The 19065-nt window shown below is 39.8% G+C and overlaps 1 protein-coding gene across 1 annotated transcript in view; it reads right to left on the reverse strand.

Moving 5' to 3' along the window:
- col9a3 (collagen, type IX, alpha 3) overlaps positions 1 to 19065 on the reverse strand; it is a 73266-nt gene that overhangs the window by 44914 nt on the left and 9287 nt on the right. Inside the window, exons 3-10 of the mRNA XM_060938688.1 lie at positions 13876 to 13911; positions 8063 to 8086; positions 7903 to 7956; positions 6053 to 6106; positions 5755 to 5796; positions 2052 to 2108; positions 1882 to 1935; positions 1681 to 1734 (exon numbers count right to left, since the gene is read on the reverse strand). Coding sequence (XP_060794671.1) covers positions 1681 to 1734; positions 1882 to 1935; positions 2052 to 2108; positions 5755 to 5796; positions 6053 to 6106; positions 7903 to 7956; positions 8063 to 8086; positions 13876 to 13911 — 375 coding nt within the window. The remainder of the gene's footprint in view (positions 1 to 1680; positions 1735 to 1881; positions 1936 to 2051; positions 2109 to 5754; positions 5797 to 6052; positions 6107 to 7902; positions 7957 to 8062; positions 8087 to 13875; positions 13912 to 19065) is intronic.

The following is a 19065-nucleotide window of genomic DNA, read 5'->3' on the forward strand; positions in this document are numbered from 1 at the left end:
GAGTACCTGGCGATGATGCAGTTGTTGTTGCGACGGAGCCAGAACATGCACAATAGCCTGATGTTAAGGAGGAGGTTGAGAAGGAAGAAGAGGGCAAGGGTTTTGGCTCAGGCGTTCTGCGGGGTAGTGACTGCAACCTCCGTTCAAAGGAACATCGAAGCCATGCTGTTGTAACTTTGAGAGACCCGCCGCCTAGTTCAGCGCAGAATAGTGACGTTTGTGGCTTGTTGATGACGTGTAAGTCGGATGAATGCGACCTGGCGGTTCAGACTGAAGTCGCATATGAAAAGATCGGATAGGAATCGGAATTAGGACCACATATCCAAACGGCCTGGGTCGGATTTGAAAAAAATCGGATCTGTGTCGTTCATATTGTCAATAAAAGATCGGATACAGGTCACATATGGGCAAAAAAATCGGATTTGAGTCACTTCAGCCTGCAGTGTGAACGTAGTGTATGTGTCGGCCCTGTGATGACCTGGCGACTTGTCCAGGGTGTACCCCGCCTTTCGCCCGTAGTCAGCTGGGATAGGCTCCAGCTTGCCTGCGACCCTGTAGAACAGGATAAAGCGGCTACAGATGAGATGAGATGATTATATCAGAATTTTTCAGAAAATTACACATATTGTATAACTTTGGAACTGTTGAGCTACCAGTAAATATTATTATAATACATCCACACTTTGTCACATTTTTTCTTTTCACATTATGAACACATTTAGGGGGTGGGACAATGAAAATTAGAAACTTCGTTTTTGAGTGGCACCCTAGTGGATAGATTAAAACAGTTATTCCACTCAATCTCGTCGTACATGGCTGACAAACAACTCGGTGCTACGCGCCTCGTCGGCTCATGTACGACTCGATTTCATGGAATAACTTAAATCTTTCATTTTATAAGTAAAGAATACAAAACAACGAGGCATGCTGTTAAGAAAATAATCAAGTTGCGTGATACACAAAGAACCAACACGACGTTAATTATTTTCTCCTTTAACAGCACGTCGTGAAGTGCTTTATTCCTCTTATACCACAGCAGTTTGCCAACGATTAAAAATAATTTCATTTCTTAATGAGCGATGTCATACTTTTTAACCATTTATCGTTGCTAGTAACTGTTTTCACTTACATTGTAGCAGCTATAAATATACAGTCATTCCCTCACCAGCCTCTTTTCCCCCTCAGTTTTGAAGATGATAAAAGAAAAACAAAAAACGCGTCGTGTTATGTTACTGAGGAACTGCAAAGTGTAAACTCCTCTTTCTGGAAAACGTTCCAGCTCAAACCAGAGACTCCTTCAATTCAACAAGCACATTTGTCAGAGGTGCGGTTATGGAAAAATAATCAACACCTTCTGACCAATCAGATCTGAGAATTCAGCAGCACTGCTGTATAAAGCACATCATTAGCAGCACTTCACTGCAGCGTTTGTCCCAGTAGTGGCGCTGTAGTTTCTTCGTTGCGGCCTGGAGAGTCTCTTGAAATCCATCCTGAACAATGTCTGCTACGATAATGCTAAATTTTCCCATGTTAGATTAGCACCAAGGCAATGAAGACGGACCTCAAAATAACCTTCTGAAGCCCAAAAAACATGGATCATTGTACACAGCTCATGAACATTAGCCTAATATTAATATCTAGAGTATTATATGTGCAGAGTCGATAGGATGGATCACTCACCTGTAGACCAACAGATCCTGGGATTCCAGGGACCCCGGGTGGGCCTTGCTGACCCTGTTAACCAAAAATGCAGAGATACTTACATAAACGTGCACTGTCAGTAGAAAGGATGCGATAAAATACAGTATCATCCAATATATCCAGCAGTTACTACCATCTAATCAAACACCAAATAAATATCCCATCATGCCCTAATCTTACCTTCGGTCCATCTTTCCCGAGTTCTCCTTTTTCTCCTTTGTGTCCTGTATGTCCCTAAAAGGTTATAGTAAGGCAAATTAATAGCTATAGAAATAATACTAGCAATTATTTTCAGAGAATTAGTTTTCAGTAAAGCAGATGTAAATCGGATGAAGCATCTGATCAGTTACCTTGAATCCGGGCATTCCAGGAGGCCCTGGGGGTCCCGGGGGACATATAGCGGGACACTGAAATAAGACACGACACTTTTATAGCAAGTTTGTGTAAATTTTTTTTTTTAAACAGAAATTTTGAAATTGTAACAAGAAAATTAAAGTGGTTAATATTTACTTTTAATCGAATTGAATCAAATAAAAAAAAATATTCAAATGATTGATATTTCTACAGTGCATCAAGATCCTAAATTGTTTTTTATATATGTCCAATAAAAGCAATAACGCGAAAGCTTCAAATTAAAATGTCGAAGTTTAGAAATGAAGAACTTGCTAACTACTACTGTATTATGAAAAGTTTGAGGATATGGACTAAATTTCTCATCAACTTAAACAAAATGCTTACACTCAAGTCCATTTACATAAGCACTTTATATTTCTGTAAAGTCGCTTTGTGACAGCGTCCAGCGTTAAAATCGCTAGACAAGTAAAACTGAACTTCATAAACAATTTACAACCCCGATTCCAAAAAAGTTGGGACAAAGTACAAATTGTAAATAAAAACGGAATGCAATGATGTGGAAGTTTCAAAATTCCATATTTTATTCAGAATAGAACATAGATGACATATCAAATGTTTAAACTGAGAAAATGTATCATTTAAAGAGAAAAATTAGGTGATTTTAAATTTCATGACAACAACACATCTCAAAAAAGTTGGGACAAGGCCATGTTTCCCACTGTGAGACATCCCCTTTTCTCTTTACAACAGTCTGTAAACGTCTGGGGACTGAGGAGACAAGTTGCTCAAGTTTAGGGATAGGAATGTTAACCCATTCTTGTCTAATGTAGGATTCTAGTTGCTCAACTGTCTTAGGTCTTTTTTGTCGTATCTTCCGTTTTATGATGCGCCAAATGTTTTCTATGGGTGAAAGATCTGGACTGCAGGCTGGCCAGTTCAGTACCCGGACCCTTCTTCTACGCAGCCATGATGCTGTAATTGATGCAGTATGTGGTTTGGCATTGTCATGTTGGAAAATGCAAGGTCTTCCCTGAAAGAGACGTCGTCTGGATGGGAGCATATGTTGCTCTAGAACCTGGATATACCTTTCAGCATTGATGGTGTCTTTCCAGATGTGTAAGATGCCCATGCCACATGCACTAATGCAACCCCACACCATCAGAGATGCAGGCTTCTGAACTGAGCGCTGATAACAATTCGGGTCGTCCTTCTCCTCTTTAGTCCGAATGACACGGCGTCCCTGATTTCCATAAAGAACTTCAAATTTTGATTCGTCTGACCACAGAACAGTTTTCCACTTTGCCACAGTCCATTTTAAATGAGCCTTGGCCCAGAGAAGACATCTGCGCTTCTGGATCATGTTTAGATACGGCTTCTTCTTTGAACTATAGAGTTTCAGCTGGCAACGGCGGATGGCACGGTGAATTGTGTTCACAGATAATGTTCTCTGGAAATATTCCTGAGCCCATTTTGTGATTTCCAATACAGAAGCATGCCTGTATGTGATGCAGTGCCGTCTAAGGGCCCGAAGATCACGGGCACCCAGTATGGTTTTCCGGCCTTGACCCTTACGCACAGAGATTCTTCCAGATTCTCTGAATCTTTTGATGATATTATGCACTGTGGATGATGATATGTTCAAACTCTTTGCAATTTTACACTGTCGAACTCCTTTCTGATATTGCTCCACTATTTGTCGGCGCAGAATTAGGGGGATTGGTGATCCTCTTCCCATCTTTACTTCTGAGAGCTGCTGCCACTCCAAGATGCTCTTTTTATACCCAGTCATGTTAATGACCTATTGCCAATTGACCTAATGAGTTGCAATTTGGTCCTCCAGCTGTTCCTTTTTTGTACCTTTAACTTTTCCAGCCTCTTATTGCCCCTGTCCCAACTTTTTTGAGATGTGTTGCTGTCATGAAATTTCAAATGAGCCAATATTTGGCATGAAATTTCAAAATGTCTCACTTTCGACATTTGATATGTTGTCTATGTTCTATTGTGAATACAATATCAGTTTTTGAGATTTGTAAATTATTGCATTCCGTTTTTATTTACAATTTGTACTTTGTCCCAACTTTTTTGGAATCGGGGTTGTAGTTCATGTAATAATTCTATTTATTCATTTTTCTATCAATATCAATTTTAATAAATAGTCTTTTTTTTAAACTTGTCTGTTTAGACTCTTTGTAACAGTTATTGGTCTATTTCGAATTAAAAAGTTAGTTTTAGCTCGTATAGTTAATTTACGGCTACATTTGCACCATGCAAAATATTTAATTCTGATTAAAAAAAAAATTGTTCACATTCGCTTAAGTGCCAGATTCAGTGTATTTGTTCTATTCACGCTGTCCTTAAATATTAAAGCCAAACAAAATGCAAAAAATAAACTCCTTTACGCTGACGGATATCATCCATACAAGACATGCTCGATTATTCATTTGTTCATATTTGCACGTGTATTGTGTACAGATTGCTTTTCTTTGAAAATAAAAATGTCCCTGGACGCTGCCATCTTACTGTCTCCGAGGTTTAAACACTGTGCTCTGAGTACAAGTTACACGAGAGAATCCGATATTCTGACATGACTTACCGAGGCTGAGATCTAGTGGATACATGACTTCTAAATTGTTGTAAACAACCCTGAAGATGCCAAGCATCAAGCGGTTTGGATGTAAAAATAAGCCCGATCATTCAGGCAACACATGTCAGCAGACACCTTTAACTGCCTACTCGCAGTGTTTTGTTTTTTTTTTAAATTGACATTTTCCTAGTATTTTTATCCGACTTTTTTTTGCTTGTTTTTATTAACTGGAAAAAAAGCTATCTTTTTAAACGGCAGGAATCGCATCGCTATGACAACCATTGTTTACTAGTATCTGTGTCAGTACCGTGCATACGTTATTTAATCGAGTGAGATTTAAACTTCATAAAAGTGCAGTCTGTTGATTGACGGATTTTGCTGGCAGTAAAAATCACACGCTTACAGAAAATTTCTGATTAGATTTTTAGAATAAGAAGCCTTTATTTGTCACATTACAGCACAGTGAAGTTCTCTCTCTCTGCATTTAACCCATCTGAAGCAGTGAAATCGCAAGCGCTAGGTAAATAGGCCGTTTTATTTCAGTAATTAAATATTTAAACTTGAGGAAAATACTGGCATTCTGTCTCTCTCACGCACACACAACAGAGAGAGAGAGAGAGAGAGAGAGAGAGAGAGCACAGTGGTGCCTGGGGATTTTTTTTTTTTTAAGAATTAGAAGCCTTTCTTTGATGGCTCTGTGTTACGAAGGAAAACAGCGTGCTAGTGATCCGGTTACATCACAAGCGGATATCCAGTTTCAATCCGTGCCTACGTAAGCCTATTTTTAGCAACGTCATAGCTTTTAAAATGGATAAATTTGTTATAAAGTTTTATTTTTTAATTAAAACGTGCGGCGGGCAAACGGTCTTATTTTTTGGGTTTTGTTTGGCTTTCGGTAAAGCTATTTTGATGCACTCTTAACCTCCAGTTTGCACATAACAGAAGTTATTTGTCTGTTCAGAGTAAAGATTTTTAAACACAATTCAAAGATACATACAAACGTGTTTTAAAAGTATATAATTTTTAAATATTACATATTTAATCAATTATTGGAATAAACTCAACACAAGATACACGATACATTTAGCGTGACTGGTGTAGTTTGCAGAACTTACCAGTAACTCTCCATTTCCCTCAGGAAGTACTCCAGGTAGTCCCTAAAAAGACGAGAAAAAACATTTACACTTTAAAAAAAACAAAAAAACCTAAACACAAAACAGAGTTACAATACTTACCAAAGGCCAACTCTCAGTCTAATTTAGACTAATTTTTCCTTTAATCTATTTTCAGGAATTTTAATGAGGAATATGGTGGATTCATTTATTCACTGGAATGTCAGTTACAAATAAAAAGTGATTATTAATATAAATTTCATGACCGTATCTGTGTTTAGGGGTCAGGCGCAGTACTTACAGGCGGCCCGTCTGGACCTGGAAGACCTGGAAGCCCTGGAAACCCTTCTGGTCCCTAAAGACAAAGTAATAATTACAATTAGCATGAAGTGATGAATGTACTTTGAGATGCTTAGTAAGTATATAAAATCAGTAAAGTTTTAAGTTGATGAATAGATATTACATAGCGGATATTAAAATCCAGTGTTAAAGTCTATAAAGTTCTCTAACGTATTAGTATTATTATCAGGAATAATAATCACCAAATTGTAATTTCATAGCACGTTTTATACTTTGAGAACTGAGTACAGTGATTGTTAATATTTAGTTAACAGCAATTTTAAAAAAATGTAAAAAATAAAATAAAATCATCACACTAGAATTACAATCGTGAAAGCTTTTGAAGGAACGGTTCAGAAACAAAAATTAACATAAACGTATATAAAATAGATTCAATTTATTCCGCACGTCTAATCAAATCAGCTGAAAGGTTTTGCATCATCTTTAATTTGGCGCTACGTAGCTAATCTAGGCAATAAGCATTCAAAGTTTATACTCTTTGTGGCATTGCGCAAACTGTACGTTTAAGTCGTCACACACTCTTCGGCTCATTTTAGAATGAGATATGCACATCAGATGAAAACTATAGTCTCATCTCATCATCTCTAGCCGCTTTATCCTGTTCTACAGGGTCGCAGGCGAGCTGGAGCCTATCCCAGCTGACTACGGGCGAAAGGCGGGGTACACCCTGGACAAGTCGCCAGGTCATCACAGGGCTGACACATAGACACAGACAACCATTCACACTCACATTCACACCTACAGTCAATTTAGAGTCACCAGTTAACCTAACCTGCATGTCTTTGGACTGTGGGGGAAACCGGAGCACCCGGAGGAAACCCACGTGGACACGGGGAGAACATGCAAACTCCACACAGAAAGGCCCTCGCCGGCCACGGGGCTCGAACCCGGACCTTCTTGCTGTGAGGCGACAGCGCTAACCACTACACCACCGTGCCGCCCGAAAACTATAGTACATCGTACAATTCTGTTTTCAAGCATTATTAAGCCACGCCTTCTAACTGCTGTTGAAGGACGCGGTTCGGCGTAAAGCTTGAGCGACAACTGTTTTACGTTTGCAGATTCCCCCCCCCCCCCCCCATTTATTTATGGATAAAATGTACACAGACAAACCGCAAGCAGCTATTCATTCAATGCATGTATCACAGTATTATAGGAAGTGCTAATTTGCAACACCTATCCCTAGAAGGGATTTTATGAAAATAATAAATCAAACAGAGAAATAAAGAGGTAAACTAAGTACAATAAAAATCACACATAAAAAAAACCCCCAAAACATTGCATCCAAAGACTAGACGCGAGTACAGGCTTGTTGCTGAATCAGCCAGGATTGGGTAGCTCTCTTAAAAATGGTGACGTTTGCTGCCGATTTCAAGCGATCAGGCAGCGAACTCCTTTCACCGAGAAAGCTCTCTGAGCAACAGAATGAAACTTTACGATTTCCACTTGAAGCTGCTCTAGTGGATCTGCTGCTGCGGCTCTGGATGCATTTCATTTCTCTGCGTTTATTTATAACACGGTATGTTGTACAGAGTCAGACACCACATCGGCAAGTCGGTCTGACACACTGAACACAGACACAAAGATGACTGAAGAAGTGATGAGCATCACCATCCTTTCAGTTTTGAGTGCTTGGGACTTTTTATTTTTATTTTTTTTTAAATAGCATCCAATTAGACATTTCTAAATGCTATCTTTTGAGCGTTTACGCCTGAAATTCCTCGAACACGGACTCGTCCTGGGCGTCGCATGTCCTCTCTGTTGCTGTTTGAAAAAGATTGAAAGACTCACTGGGGGTCCCTGAGGTCCTACACCACCAGGCAATCCGTTAGCTCCAGACAGCCCCTGAAATCAAACACACAGGTTATTAAATTTATTATTTTATTTTATTTTGGTGTCGTTGATGGTATGATCTGAATCCGTGACAGGAGTAAAAAGTAACTGTACTTACAGGAGCTCCAGGTCTCCCTCTGCCCTAAGAGACACACAGGCTTATTACGTTATGAATTAATAAACATCAGACCATTTTATAATAATAATAATAAAAAATAAGGGACAAATTAAATAAAGGAAATAATGTGTTATGCTGGTGGAACATTATTTCCTAGTTCATCAGGAAAGCAAGACGAGGCTATTAGAGGTTACATTTATTTATTTTTTTATTTATTTATTTTTTGAACAGCAGCTAACTATATATTTAATACGTGTTTAGAATCTCAGATCAATCAGCCTATATACCAAATAATAGATTTGTGCATTTCAGTGTGATGTGCATAAAATTAATAATAAACATGCATGAAAAATGATTAATACGTTATTGTTTAAGATCATCCAGTACAAAAATGATGCAATTTAGATATGAATACATTTCAAAATTCATAGCGGAGCAGGACTCGATTATTTAATGCATCGGCGTCTTTCAAACACTGGACCACCAGACAACAAAACGTTCATCGTTATTTCCATAAGATAGATGGGTTTTTATCCAGTGCTTATTTTTAATTTAAAAATATATATATATATATTTACAAACACATTTTACAGAAAATATTCACGGCAGTTTCAGAAAGAGTTAAACAGTTTTATTAGTCCACTCGCTCGTTGGACAGGTGACAGTTTGTGTCATGTAAGGGCGATAGACGGCTGTAACCATAGGAAGAGTTTTATTGAAAACGCGCTCGCGAACAGATCCAAATCGGAGACAAAGGCAGAGTCGAAAACCAGGCAGTGGTGGTGTGAGGCACAGACAGGATATCAGAGGGAACACAATCCTCAGTCCAAAAACCCAAACGGGTCAAAACTAGAAAAGTGACACAAAATACAAGGCTTTCGCAAAGTCTGTGTGTTACTCAGAGTCCTTATATAAATGTCCGTGCTGTGATTGAGTTCTAATCAGGAACAGGTGCATAGGAATTAGTGGACAATGAGAGGTGTAACCAGACAACTGTTTGACGTATCGAGTGTGATATTGGACGGTAACTCTACAGTAATGCTGTAAAGTGAAAGCGCTGGTTCACTGCTGTCCCCCAGGCACCCAGCATAATAAATGTGGTGTTGGTGTTTCTGGCACATGGCATCAAAGAAAGGAATAAATCTGTATCGTAACTGTGATGCGTCTCTTATTATTGGTCTCACGGTCACAAGATAACGTAGTGATTTACTGAGGTGAAAAACAACATGACAATTCGATGGTTCATTCATGGAGCTGTAATAATATTATTCTGTTCAGGTTGATTTGGTGTCCTTGTAAATATTTTGCTCAAACACTTATCAGGAGTTCCACTTTTAGGCACTGCCTATATTACACACACACAGTGGTGCGTGAAAGTTTGTGAATCCTTTAGAATTTTCTATATTTCTGCATAAATATGACCTAAAACATCATCAGATTTTCACACAAGTCCTAAAAGTAGATAAAGAGAACCCAGTTAAACAAATGAGACAAAAATATTATACTTGGTCATTTATTTATTGAGGAAAAGGATCCAATATTACAGATCTGTGAGTGGCAAAAGTATGTGAACCTCTAGGATTAGCAGTTAATTTGAAGGTGAAATTCGAGTCAGATGTTTTCAATCAATGGGATGACAATCAGGTGTGAGTGGGCACCCTGTTTTATTTAAAGAACAGGGATCTATCAAAGTCTGATCTTCACAACACATGTTTGTGGAAGTGTATCATGGCACAAACAAAGGAGATTTCTGAGGACCTCAGAAAAAGCATTGTTGATGCTCATCGGGCTGGAAAAGGTTACAAAACCATCTCTAAAGAGTTTGGACTCCACCAATCCACAGTCAGACAGATTGTGTACAAATGGAGGAAATTCAAGACCATTGTTACCCTCCCCAGGAGTGGTCGACCAACAAAGATCACTCCAAGAGCAAGGCGTGTAATAGTCGCCAGGGTCACAAAGGACCTCAGGGTAACTTCTAAGCAACGTCTAAGCAACTCTCACATTGGCTAATGTTAATGTTCATGAGTCCACCATCAGGAGAACACTGAACAACAATGGTGTGCATGGCAGGGTTGCAAGGAGAAAACCACTGCTCTCCAAAAAGAACATTGCTGATCACCTGCAGTTTGCTAAAGATCACGTGGACAAGCCAGAAGGCTATTGGAAAAATGTTTTGTGGATCGATGAGACCAAAATAGAACTTTTTGGTTTAAATGAGAAGCGTTATGTTTGGAGAAAGGAAAACACTGCATTCCAGCATAAGAACCTTATCCCATCTGTGAAACATGGTGGTGGTAGTATCATGGTTTGGGCCTGTTTTGCTGCATCTGGGCCAGGACGGCTTGCCATCATTGATGGGACAATGAATTCTACCAGCGAATTCTAAAGGAAAATGTCAGGACATCTCTGCGAGCCTACCACACAGATTTAATACTTGTCATTTTTAGGGCATACCTAACAACGTGTTTTCTTTCTCTCTCTCTCTTCCCCCCCCCATCTGTCCCTCTGAGTTACATGTTGATCCTGGGATTGAGATGCTGGCCTCTTCTGCCCCTCGGACCTGCTTGACCCATCCTGGTGCCCTGTGTCTGGTCGGAGTTTTATCGCCCCACTCCTGTGAAGGACGGCCCCATGAGGACAGTTGAGGGTTATACCTGTTAAAACTGTTAATATTATAGTCAGGCTGTCTGTTGTTGCCCAAATGAGGATGGGTTCCCTTTTGAGTCTGGTTCCTCTCGAGGTTTCTTCCTCATGTCGTCTGAGGGAGTTTTTCCTTGCCACCGTCGCCACAGGCTTGCTCATTGGGGATAGATTAGGGATAAAATTAGCTCATGTTTTAAGTCGTTCAAATTCTGTAAAGCTGCTTTGCGACAATGTTTATTGTTAAAAGCGCTGTACAAATAAACTTGATTTGATATCTGTCCATGAACTGAATCTCAAGAGAAGGTGGGTCATGCAGCAAGACAACGACCCTAAGCACACAAGTCGTTCTACCAAAGAATGGTTAAAGAAGAATAAAGTTAATGTTTTGGAATGGCCAAGTCAAAGTCCTGACCTTAATCCAATGGAAATGCTGTGGAAGGACCTGAAGCGAGCAGTTCATGTGAGGAAACCCACCAACATCCCAGAGTTGAAGCTGTTCTGTACGGAGGAACGGGCTAAAATTCCTCCAAGCCGGTGTGCAGGACTGATCAACAGTTACCGCAAACGTTTAGTTGCAGTTATTGCTGCACAAGGGGGTCACACCAGATACTGAAAGCAAAGGTTCACATACTTTTGCCACTCACAGATATGTAATATTGGATCATTTTCCTCAATAAATAAATGACCAAGTATAATATTTTTGTCTCATTTGTTTAACTGGGTTCTCTTTATCTACTTTTAGGACTTGTGTGAAAATCTAATGATGTTTTTGGTCATATTTATGCAGAAATATAGAAAATTCTAAAGGGTTCACAAACTTCCAAGCACCACTGTATAAAATGGTTCTATAGCCAAGTTGTAAAAACTGCAAATGAATCAAAAAATTTAAATTTTTTCTAAGAAGTTAAAATTATGTAGCACTATCTGTATTAGCATTATCCCTTTTATGTTTACACAGAATTCAGCCAGTTTGCTACCAAGTCTGCATGTCACACTGCTGATGCATCATTTTTGTGGTTGTTAAAATTTAACAGTGAATTAAAATATTTATCTGATTGAATTTTTCTTCTTGCACAAAGTCTAAATTTAACAGAACCATGAAATAAAAAAAAAAAAAAACAATTTAAAACAAGCCACATTGAAATAATAAGGGGAAATAACAGCAGTTTTATAAAAATTTTCAGTATGCGAGAAACATCTATAAATTCTTTACTCTGTGGACCAGTGATGGTAAGAAAACACTTTGCTTTTTTCTGAAAACTCACAGCACTGACTACACGAAAAAGGATCAAGACAGTGATTTATATGTACTTTCATTTTCGACCAAATGTCACACCAAAATCTAAAACAGGCCACATAATCCTGGAAATATAATGTCGTAGAAATATGGGGCTCAAGTAATATGGAGTCCTGATGATACAGAGCCCTGGAAATATAGGCCTCTGGGAACCTAGAGCACCAAGAACGTTGGCCCTGGGAAGCACTAAACCCTGGGAACATTAATCCAAGTGAATACAGAGCTCTGGGAACATTAATCTTGGCAATATTAATCCTGGGGGCCCTGGGAATGTTAACCCTGGAGGATGCAGGAACCTGGGAATGTTAACCCTGGGGGACGCAGGAACCTGGGAATGTTAACCCTGGGGGACACAGGAACCTGGGAATGTTAACCCTGGGGGACGCAGGAACCTGGGAATGTTAACCCTGGGGGACGCAGGAACCTGGGAATGTTAACCCTGGGGGACGCAGGAACCTGGGAATATTAATTCATCTGTGGAAATATAAAGCACTGGGAACATTAAGCCCTGGGAATATTAATACCTTGGAGTATAGGGCCTTGGGAATATTAATCCTGAGGGACACAGGGCCTTGGGAATATTAACCTATCTGTGGAAATATAAAGCACTGGCAACATTAAGCCCTGGGAATATTAATACCTTGGAGTATAGGGCCTTGGGAATCTTAATCCTGGGGGATACAGGGCCTTGGGAATATAAGGGTAAGGGTAAGGTAACTTTATTTGTACTCAAAGGTAGATTTGGTTGCAGGCAAAAGTAGCAAAAGCTTACACAGACAACAAAATACTGACCCACAGCAAACTTATACCAACAGCCCAGTACTGGACAGTGACAGCGGACAATAACAAAACAAAACAAGAACAACAAAAGCACAAACGTGACAAACAGACAAGTGCTCCAAGCAAAGATATGAAGAAGGACAAATAAACAATAAATATATAAATATGTGTAAAAATCACAGGGGGAAAACCTTAAAATATTGGACTCATGTGCTGTTCAATGTGTTAATAGCAGAGGGGATAAAACTGCATCTATACCTCTTAGTTTTGCAGGCTGGCATTAGGAACCTACGACCTGAGGGGAGAGGCTGAAATTCACCATATAGTGGGTGGGATGTATCGTTTAAGATAGACCCCGCTAGTCTCTGCAACTGCCTACTGTAGAGAGACTCCATGTTGAGCTGTGGTTCTCCAATTAACTTACCAGCCCACTTCACAATCTGATTCAGGGAATTTCTGTTTTTGAGGGGTAGGTTACTGAACCATGACACAAGGCTAAAAGACAGAATTAACCCATCTGTGGAAATATAAAGCACTGGGAACATTAAGCCCTGGGAATATTAATACCTTGAAGTATAGGGCCTTGGGAATATTAACCTATCTGCGGAAATATAAAGCACTGGCAACATTAAGCCCTGGGAATATTAATACCTTGAAGTATAGGGCCTTGGGAATATTAATTCTGGGGGATACAGGGCCTTGGGAATATTAACCCATCTGTGGAAATATAAAGCACTGGGAACATTAAGCCCTGGGAATATTAATACCTTGGAGTATAGGGCCTTGGGAATATTAATCCTGGGGGACACAGGGCCTTGGGAATATTAACCCATCTGTGGAAATATAAAGCACTGGGAACATTAAGCCAAACAGAGTGTTTGTCCAAACACTGGTCCTGTAACAATAATAATACTCATTTACACACTACATGTCTGAGGTTGGTTTAGTGCAGAGTCAAAACTTTCTTCGGAATTAGCAAACAACTCTAATTGCTTGAGTAAAACTCCTCGTAAATGCACAAAAATGGCCAAGTTATAGCACCTATTAGATCCCAAACATCATTGTTGTACTGTTTTCAAGGTACACTTACAGGAGGCCCAGTTGGTCCGGGAGGTCCTGGATCACCCTACGAAAACACAAATAGATCATTTATTAAAGATAAAATCCTCACCTTAATGCTTCAAGAGCAGTGTCTCAAAATGAGGTCAGTTTGTTTTCTTTCGATTCTGTTCATTTACATGTGAGAATTATGATAAAATATTGAATCTTCAGTATAAAAAAGCGGTTGGTAAGTTCATGTAGACAGAGCTGCCCTGTGGGTGTGTGGTGCTTCTCTGAAATATGGAAGTAGGGTTTCCATTAATAAAAAATAAACCGAACCAAATAGCTACCATGTCAAGCATCATCACTAATATTACAGAAGGGTTTCTACACTCACTGGCCATTTTAATAGGTACACCCATGCACCTGCTGTTTGATGCAGTTACAAATCAAGAGCGTCAGTTAATGCTCACAATGTTCAAACATCAGAACGGGAAAAACTGTGTGTGTATTGGTTTGAGCATTTCAGAAACCACTGATCTCCTGGGGTTTTCACACACAACAGTCTACACAGAATGGTGCAAAAAACAGCGAGGGAGTGCGTGACAGTTCTGCGGGTGGAAACAAATGCCTTGCTAATAAGAGAGGTCAGAGGAAAATGGCCAGATTGGTTCGAACTTTTTTTGCCAGGAAGGATATCGTAACTCGTATAATCACTTTTTACAACTGTGGTGAGCAGAAAAGCATCTCAGCATGCAACGGCAGAAAGAAGAACACATTGGGTTCCACTCCTGCAGCCAAGAACAGGGATCTTAGAATCAGCAAGTTCCTATTAACATGGCCGCTGAGTGTATATTGGATTGTCAGTTTATACAGTTTTAAAACTTGCTAGTTGACTCTATAAAGCATTCTATTGTTCCACGATGGAACAATAAGATAGAAAATTCGCCACCACACACGCAGCACTGTTTTGAGTGACGGTTGCATTGAAAATGTAATGCAAGTTTACAGTTTTTCCCTTTCGTCAATTCAGGCAAAGACATGTTTGGTGCCTTCTCCAATTTTTCCACTGGAACTACATGAATTTAATAAAAATAAAAACATTAACAAGTCAAGTCTAGTTTGTATAGCTAACTAGACTTGTAAAAGCTAGTTGTATAGCGCTTTTAACAAACACTCAGTACGTTTACATGCACATCCAAATCGAGCTGCTGTCGGTAATCGAGCTAAGGGTCCCAGCAGGGGTGCCAGAGAAATCCAATCCTACATGCACACAAGGAAATCGAGCTATTGTGTGAGGTGCATTGTGCACCCGAGCCACAGGTGGCGCTACACGCCCCATCGTGTTGGTACACTTCCGGTTGTCGTCATGAAGAAGAGCTATTCAAGAGTATAAACAAAGTTATCAGTTCCGTGTTCTCCATTGCGCGTTTTTCTCCCGTCCATGAATTTTAATATATTCAACTCCTTAAGCTGAATGAGCATGAACTCTGTCTCCTCATTGCTCCAGAAGTGCACGTTTCTGCTCGCCATTTTCTCTTCTTCGTTTGTTCCTCCTGACCTCTTCTGCTGCTCGCTACTACTGTTGTCATGCCGACCGAGGCTGTCGTGTTTCCCACTTGTGGTCTCGTCACTTCCGGAAGGGGCAGTGCTGAAGTAAGTAGCTTGACTACGTAGCTCGATAGGGTTTACATGCACTAAGTAGCTCGGCAAAAATCGCATAATCTAGGTTGTGTAGCTCGATTACGAGAAATCAAGTTCGGTTCAATTTCAGCCTAGCTAAGGTGTTTCCATGGCATTTAGAACTTCGATTTCAGTCGAGCAATGGCAGAAATTCGATTTTCTCTATGTGCATGTAAACGCACTGATTGTCACAAAGCAGCTTTACAGAATTTGAACGACTGAGCTAATTTTATCCCTAATCTATCCCCAATGAGCAAGCCTGTGGCGACGGTAGCAAGGAAAAACTCCCTCAGATGACATGAGGAAGAAACCTCGAGAGGAACCAGACTCAAAAGGGAACCCATCCTCATTTGGGCAACAACAGACAGCATGACTATAATATTAACAGTTTTAACAAAGTCAGCTTCGTTGATGCTATAAACCCCCACCAACGGAAACCCGAGCGCAAAACTGTTCACGACAACTGCAGTCCCAAAGTCAGCAAGTCAACTGCAGTCCTCAGCCATAGATGCATTACAAACAAGTAACAGAAGACGTCATACGGACACGCTGATGTGTGGTTTAATACACAATGGAACTTCCCACCATCTAACTTGTGAATTCACTGTGTAGCTGAATGTTGTAACGTTACAGGCCAGCCATCTTGGACAACAGGAATCCTTTCACAAAACAGAAGGTTGCTGCCTTGTTGCCTCACTGCTGTCTTAGACAGCAGTCTATTCCTGTAAAGCAGGACTTTCAACTGAACGCATCTTCTAAGAACATTCATTTCCAGTGACCTTATAGGAAAGCATTTACGGTAACCTGTGATGTCAGCGCGCTGTGTAACTAAACCAAAAAGAGTTAGCTAGTTGGCAGTCACAGGTTGAGCTAGTTACAGTCACAGGGTTACAAGATTACAAGGTTACAAGAAGTACAGTGGAGTGCGGTTATAACACGGTAGTTGGGATCCAAAGAATCTGACTGTGTTATGAGTGAATCTGTGTTATAACAGTATGGAAAATCTGGCATGGCTCGAGAAGAAATTGTAAGAACTACAATTGTTTTTACCATGCTGTGAGCAAAAGCAGAATCCAAAATACAAAACAAGAGTCGAGAACCAAAATAACAATATAAAAGTCTTGGGAAGGGTCCCACTGAATGCAATACTTCGCAACATGTGCAAGAGTTCAGCGTCTTTATAAGCGTGTGCTGATTGCGCTCTAATCCAGGACAGGTGCATGTACTTAGTCTTTGAGGCACACGAGTGAATGTTCGAAGCACGCCAGGTGGGAACACATGCAAATGTGACATCTATACAGCGTAGTAGCACCGCCGAGTTAATTACAAGTCATTACAAGAGCAGTAAGAAGAATATGGACAGTCGTGTAACAATTTGTTGTTTTGGCCGGGCTCCTGCCCAAACTGATAATCAGGTCATCGGTTTTTCTTTGGCTAATCAGATACAAGGTATGCCACCACTCTTGCCGGAGAAGGTGGGGGTTAGGTGCCTTGCTCAAGGGCACTTCAGCCATTCCTGCTGGTCCAGAGAATCAAACCAGCAATCTTTTGGTCTTGAAGCTGCTTCTCTAACCATTAAGCCATTAAAATTGCCAAACAATGAAAGCATTTTTCGTAGATGGTGACGTTCATCGCAGAAGTATCTTTGCATTCAAACCATCTTAATGCATTTCCAAGTGACTCGATGACCTTGAAGGTGACTGGTGGTGGAGCCGCAATGCCGTCCTCATCCCTCATCCTTCACCAATCTGGTCCCGTTGCAGCTGGTTCTCGGTGACGTTACAGATGACAAAACTCAATCATGCGATGTACCGCCTATGTAAAACATGCCAGCAGAAGTGACTACGCATAAATTTTGGGAGCCATGAGCTGACCATGTTACAACAGTTTTCGTGTAATAGCAATCCGTATTATACCGGCACATCAATGTTTATTTCTCGGTAACTTGAGAAAATTTAAGCAAATATAAGGATTTTGGTGGGTATTTGGGGGAAAAATGTCATTGACCAAATTTGATGTATTTTTTGGTTTGCCAAACGGTTTTTAATAAAAGGAGGAAAAATATCAAATGAAACATTCAGAGTCTTTAATGCATTCTCGCTAATGCTAGCATGAGCATTCAGCTGTGTCTGATGTTTGATCTGACTGTGTGGGCTGAGCAAAGAGTAAAATTTACATTATGGTGTGATGCTAATACTGAATTCGGTGGTATTTTGCTTGTGTACACTAATTCCGCATTCAACTTAATTCCAAAATTGAACTCGGAATTACGTCATTCTGAGTCATACGTCAGAAAACGGAAGCCTCCATGAAACCTCATCTTTTGCTCACAACAAACTAGCAAGCTAACATTAGTGTTAAACAGATTTAAAAGAATAAAACAGATGTGTATCTATGCATTAAAAGAGCTTATATCAAAATATAAGAAGAAGAGCTCTACAATATTTGTGTTTTTTAGATGCGTCTAAGGCGTTTGACCGTGTCAACCATGGAAAGCTGTTTCTAAAACTATTTGAACGAGGGGTTCCTTTATACTTGATACGTGTCCTGCATTACTGCTATTCCCATCAAACCATGCAGGTCAGATGGGGCGATGCATGTTCTAGTCCTTTTCTTGTTACCAATGGTGTCAGGCAAGGTGGAATTCTTTCTCCTGTTCTTAATCTATATATGGATGACCTGTCCAGGAAACTAAAAGATTGTAAGACTGGATGTATGGTTGGGGATAAGCTTGTTAATCATCTATTGTATGCTGATGACTTAGTTGTCCTATCACCCTATAGTGCTGGTCTTCAGCAATTGCTCAGAGCCTGTTCAGAGTATGGAATGGAGTACGACATCAAATATAACTCAAAAAAAGTGTGTTGTCATGATTGCCAGGACTAAGGAGGATCAAAAACTACACTTCCCTTCTTTTTATTTACATGACACTGAGCTGTCAATTGTAACTAAAGTAAAATACTTGGGTCATATTCTTAGAAATGATTCATGTGATGATGACATTCATCGTCAATGTTGCAAACTGTATGCTCAAGTGAATATGCTGGCACGTAAATTTTATATGTGTACCAATGATGTCAAAATATCTCTCTTTAGAACATACTGTACTCCACTGTATACAGCTCACCTTTGGTGTAGCTATAGCAAAGTAAAGATGAATAAGATCAGGGTGGCATATAATGATGCACTTAGAATCTTGCTTAAGATGCCTAGGTGGGAAAGTGCAAGTGCTCTGTTTGTAACTGCAAATGTACCCACGTTCCAGGCTCTAATGAGAAACCTCATGTACAAATTTGTGTGTAGGTTAACAGTATCAAGAAATGCCATCATAATGTGTTTGACTAGTATTAAGGAAAGTGACACCCAATACTGTTCTGACATTTGGAAATATTGGAAGAGCCAATTGTATGTGTCTTCAATCTGATTTCTTTTTTAATGTGTGCGCGCGCGTGTGTATATATGAACATATTATAAATGTGTTTGTTTCTTGTATGTACAATTTTGGACCCTGAGTCTGTAAATAAAGTTTATATATTAGTGATGAGCGTTAATATTC

The sequence above is a fragment of the Neoarius graeffei genome, chromosome 13, assembly GCF_027579695.1.
Source record: "Neoarius graeffei isolate fNeoGra1 chromosome 13, fNeoGra1.pri, whole genome shotgun sequence".
Lineage (NCBI taxonomy): Eukaryota > Metazoa > Chordata > Actinopteri > Siluriformes > Ariidae > Neoarius > Neoarius graeffei.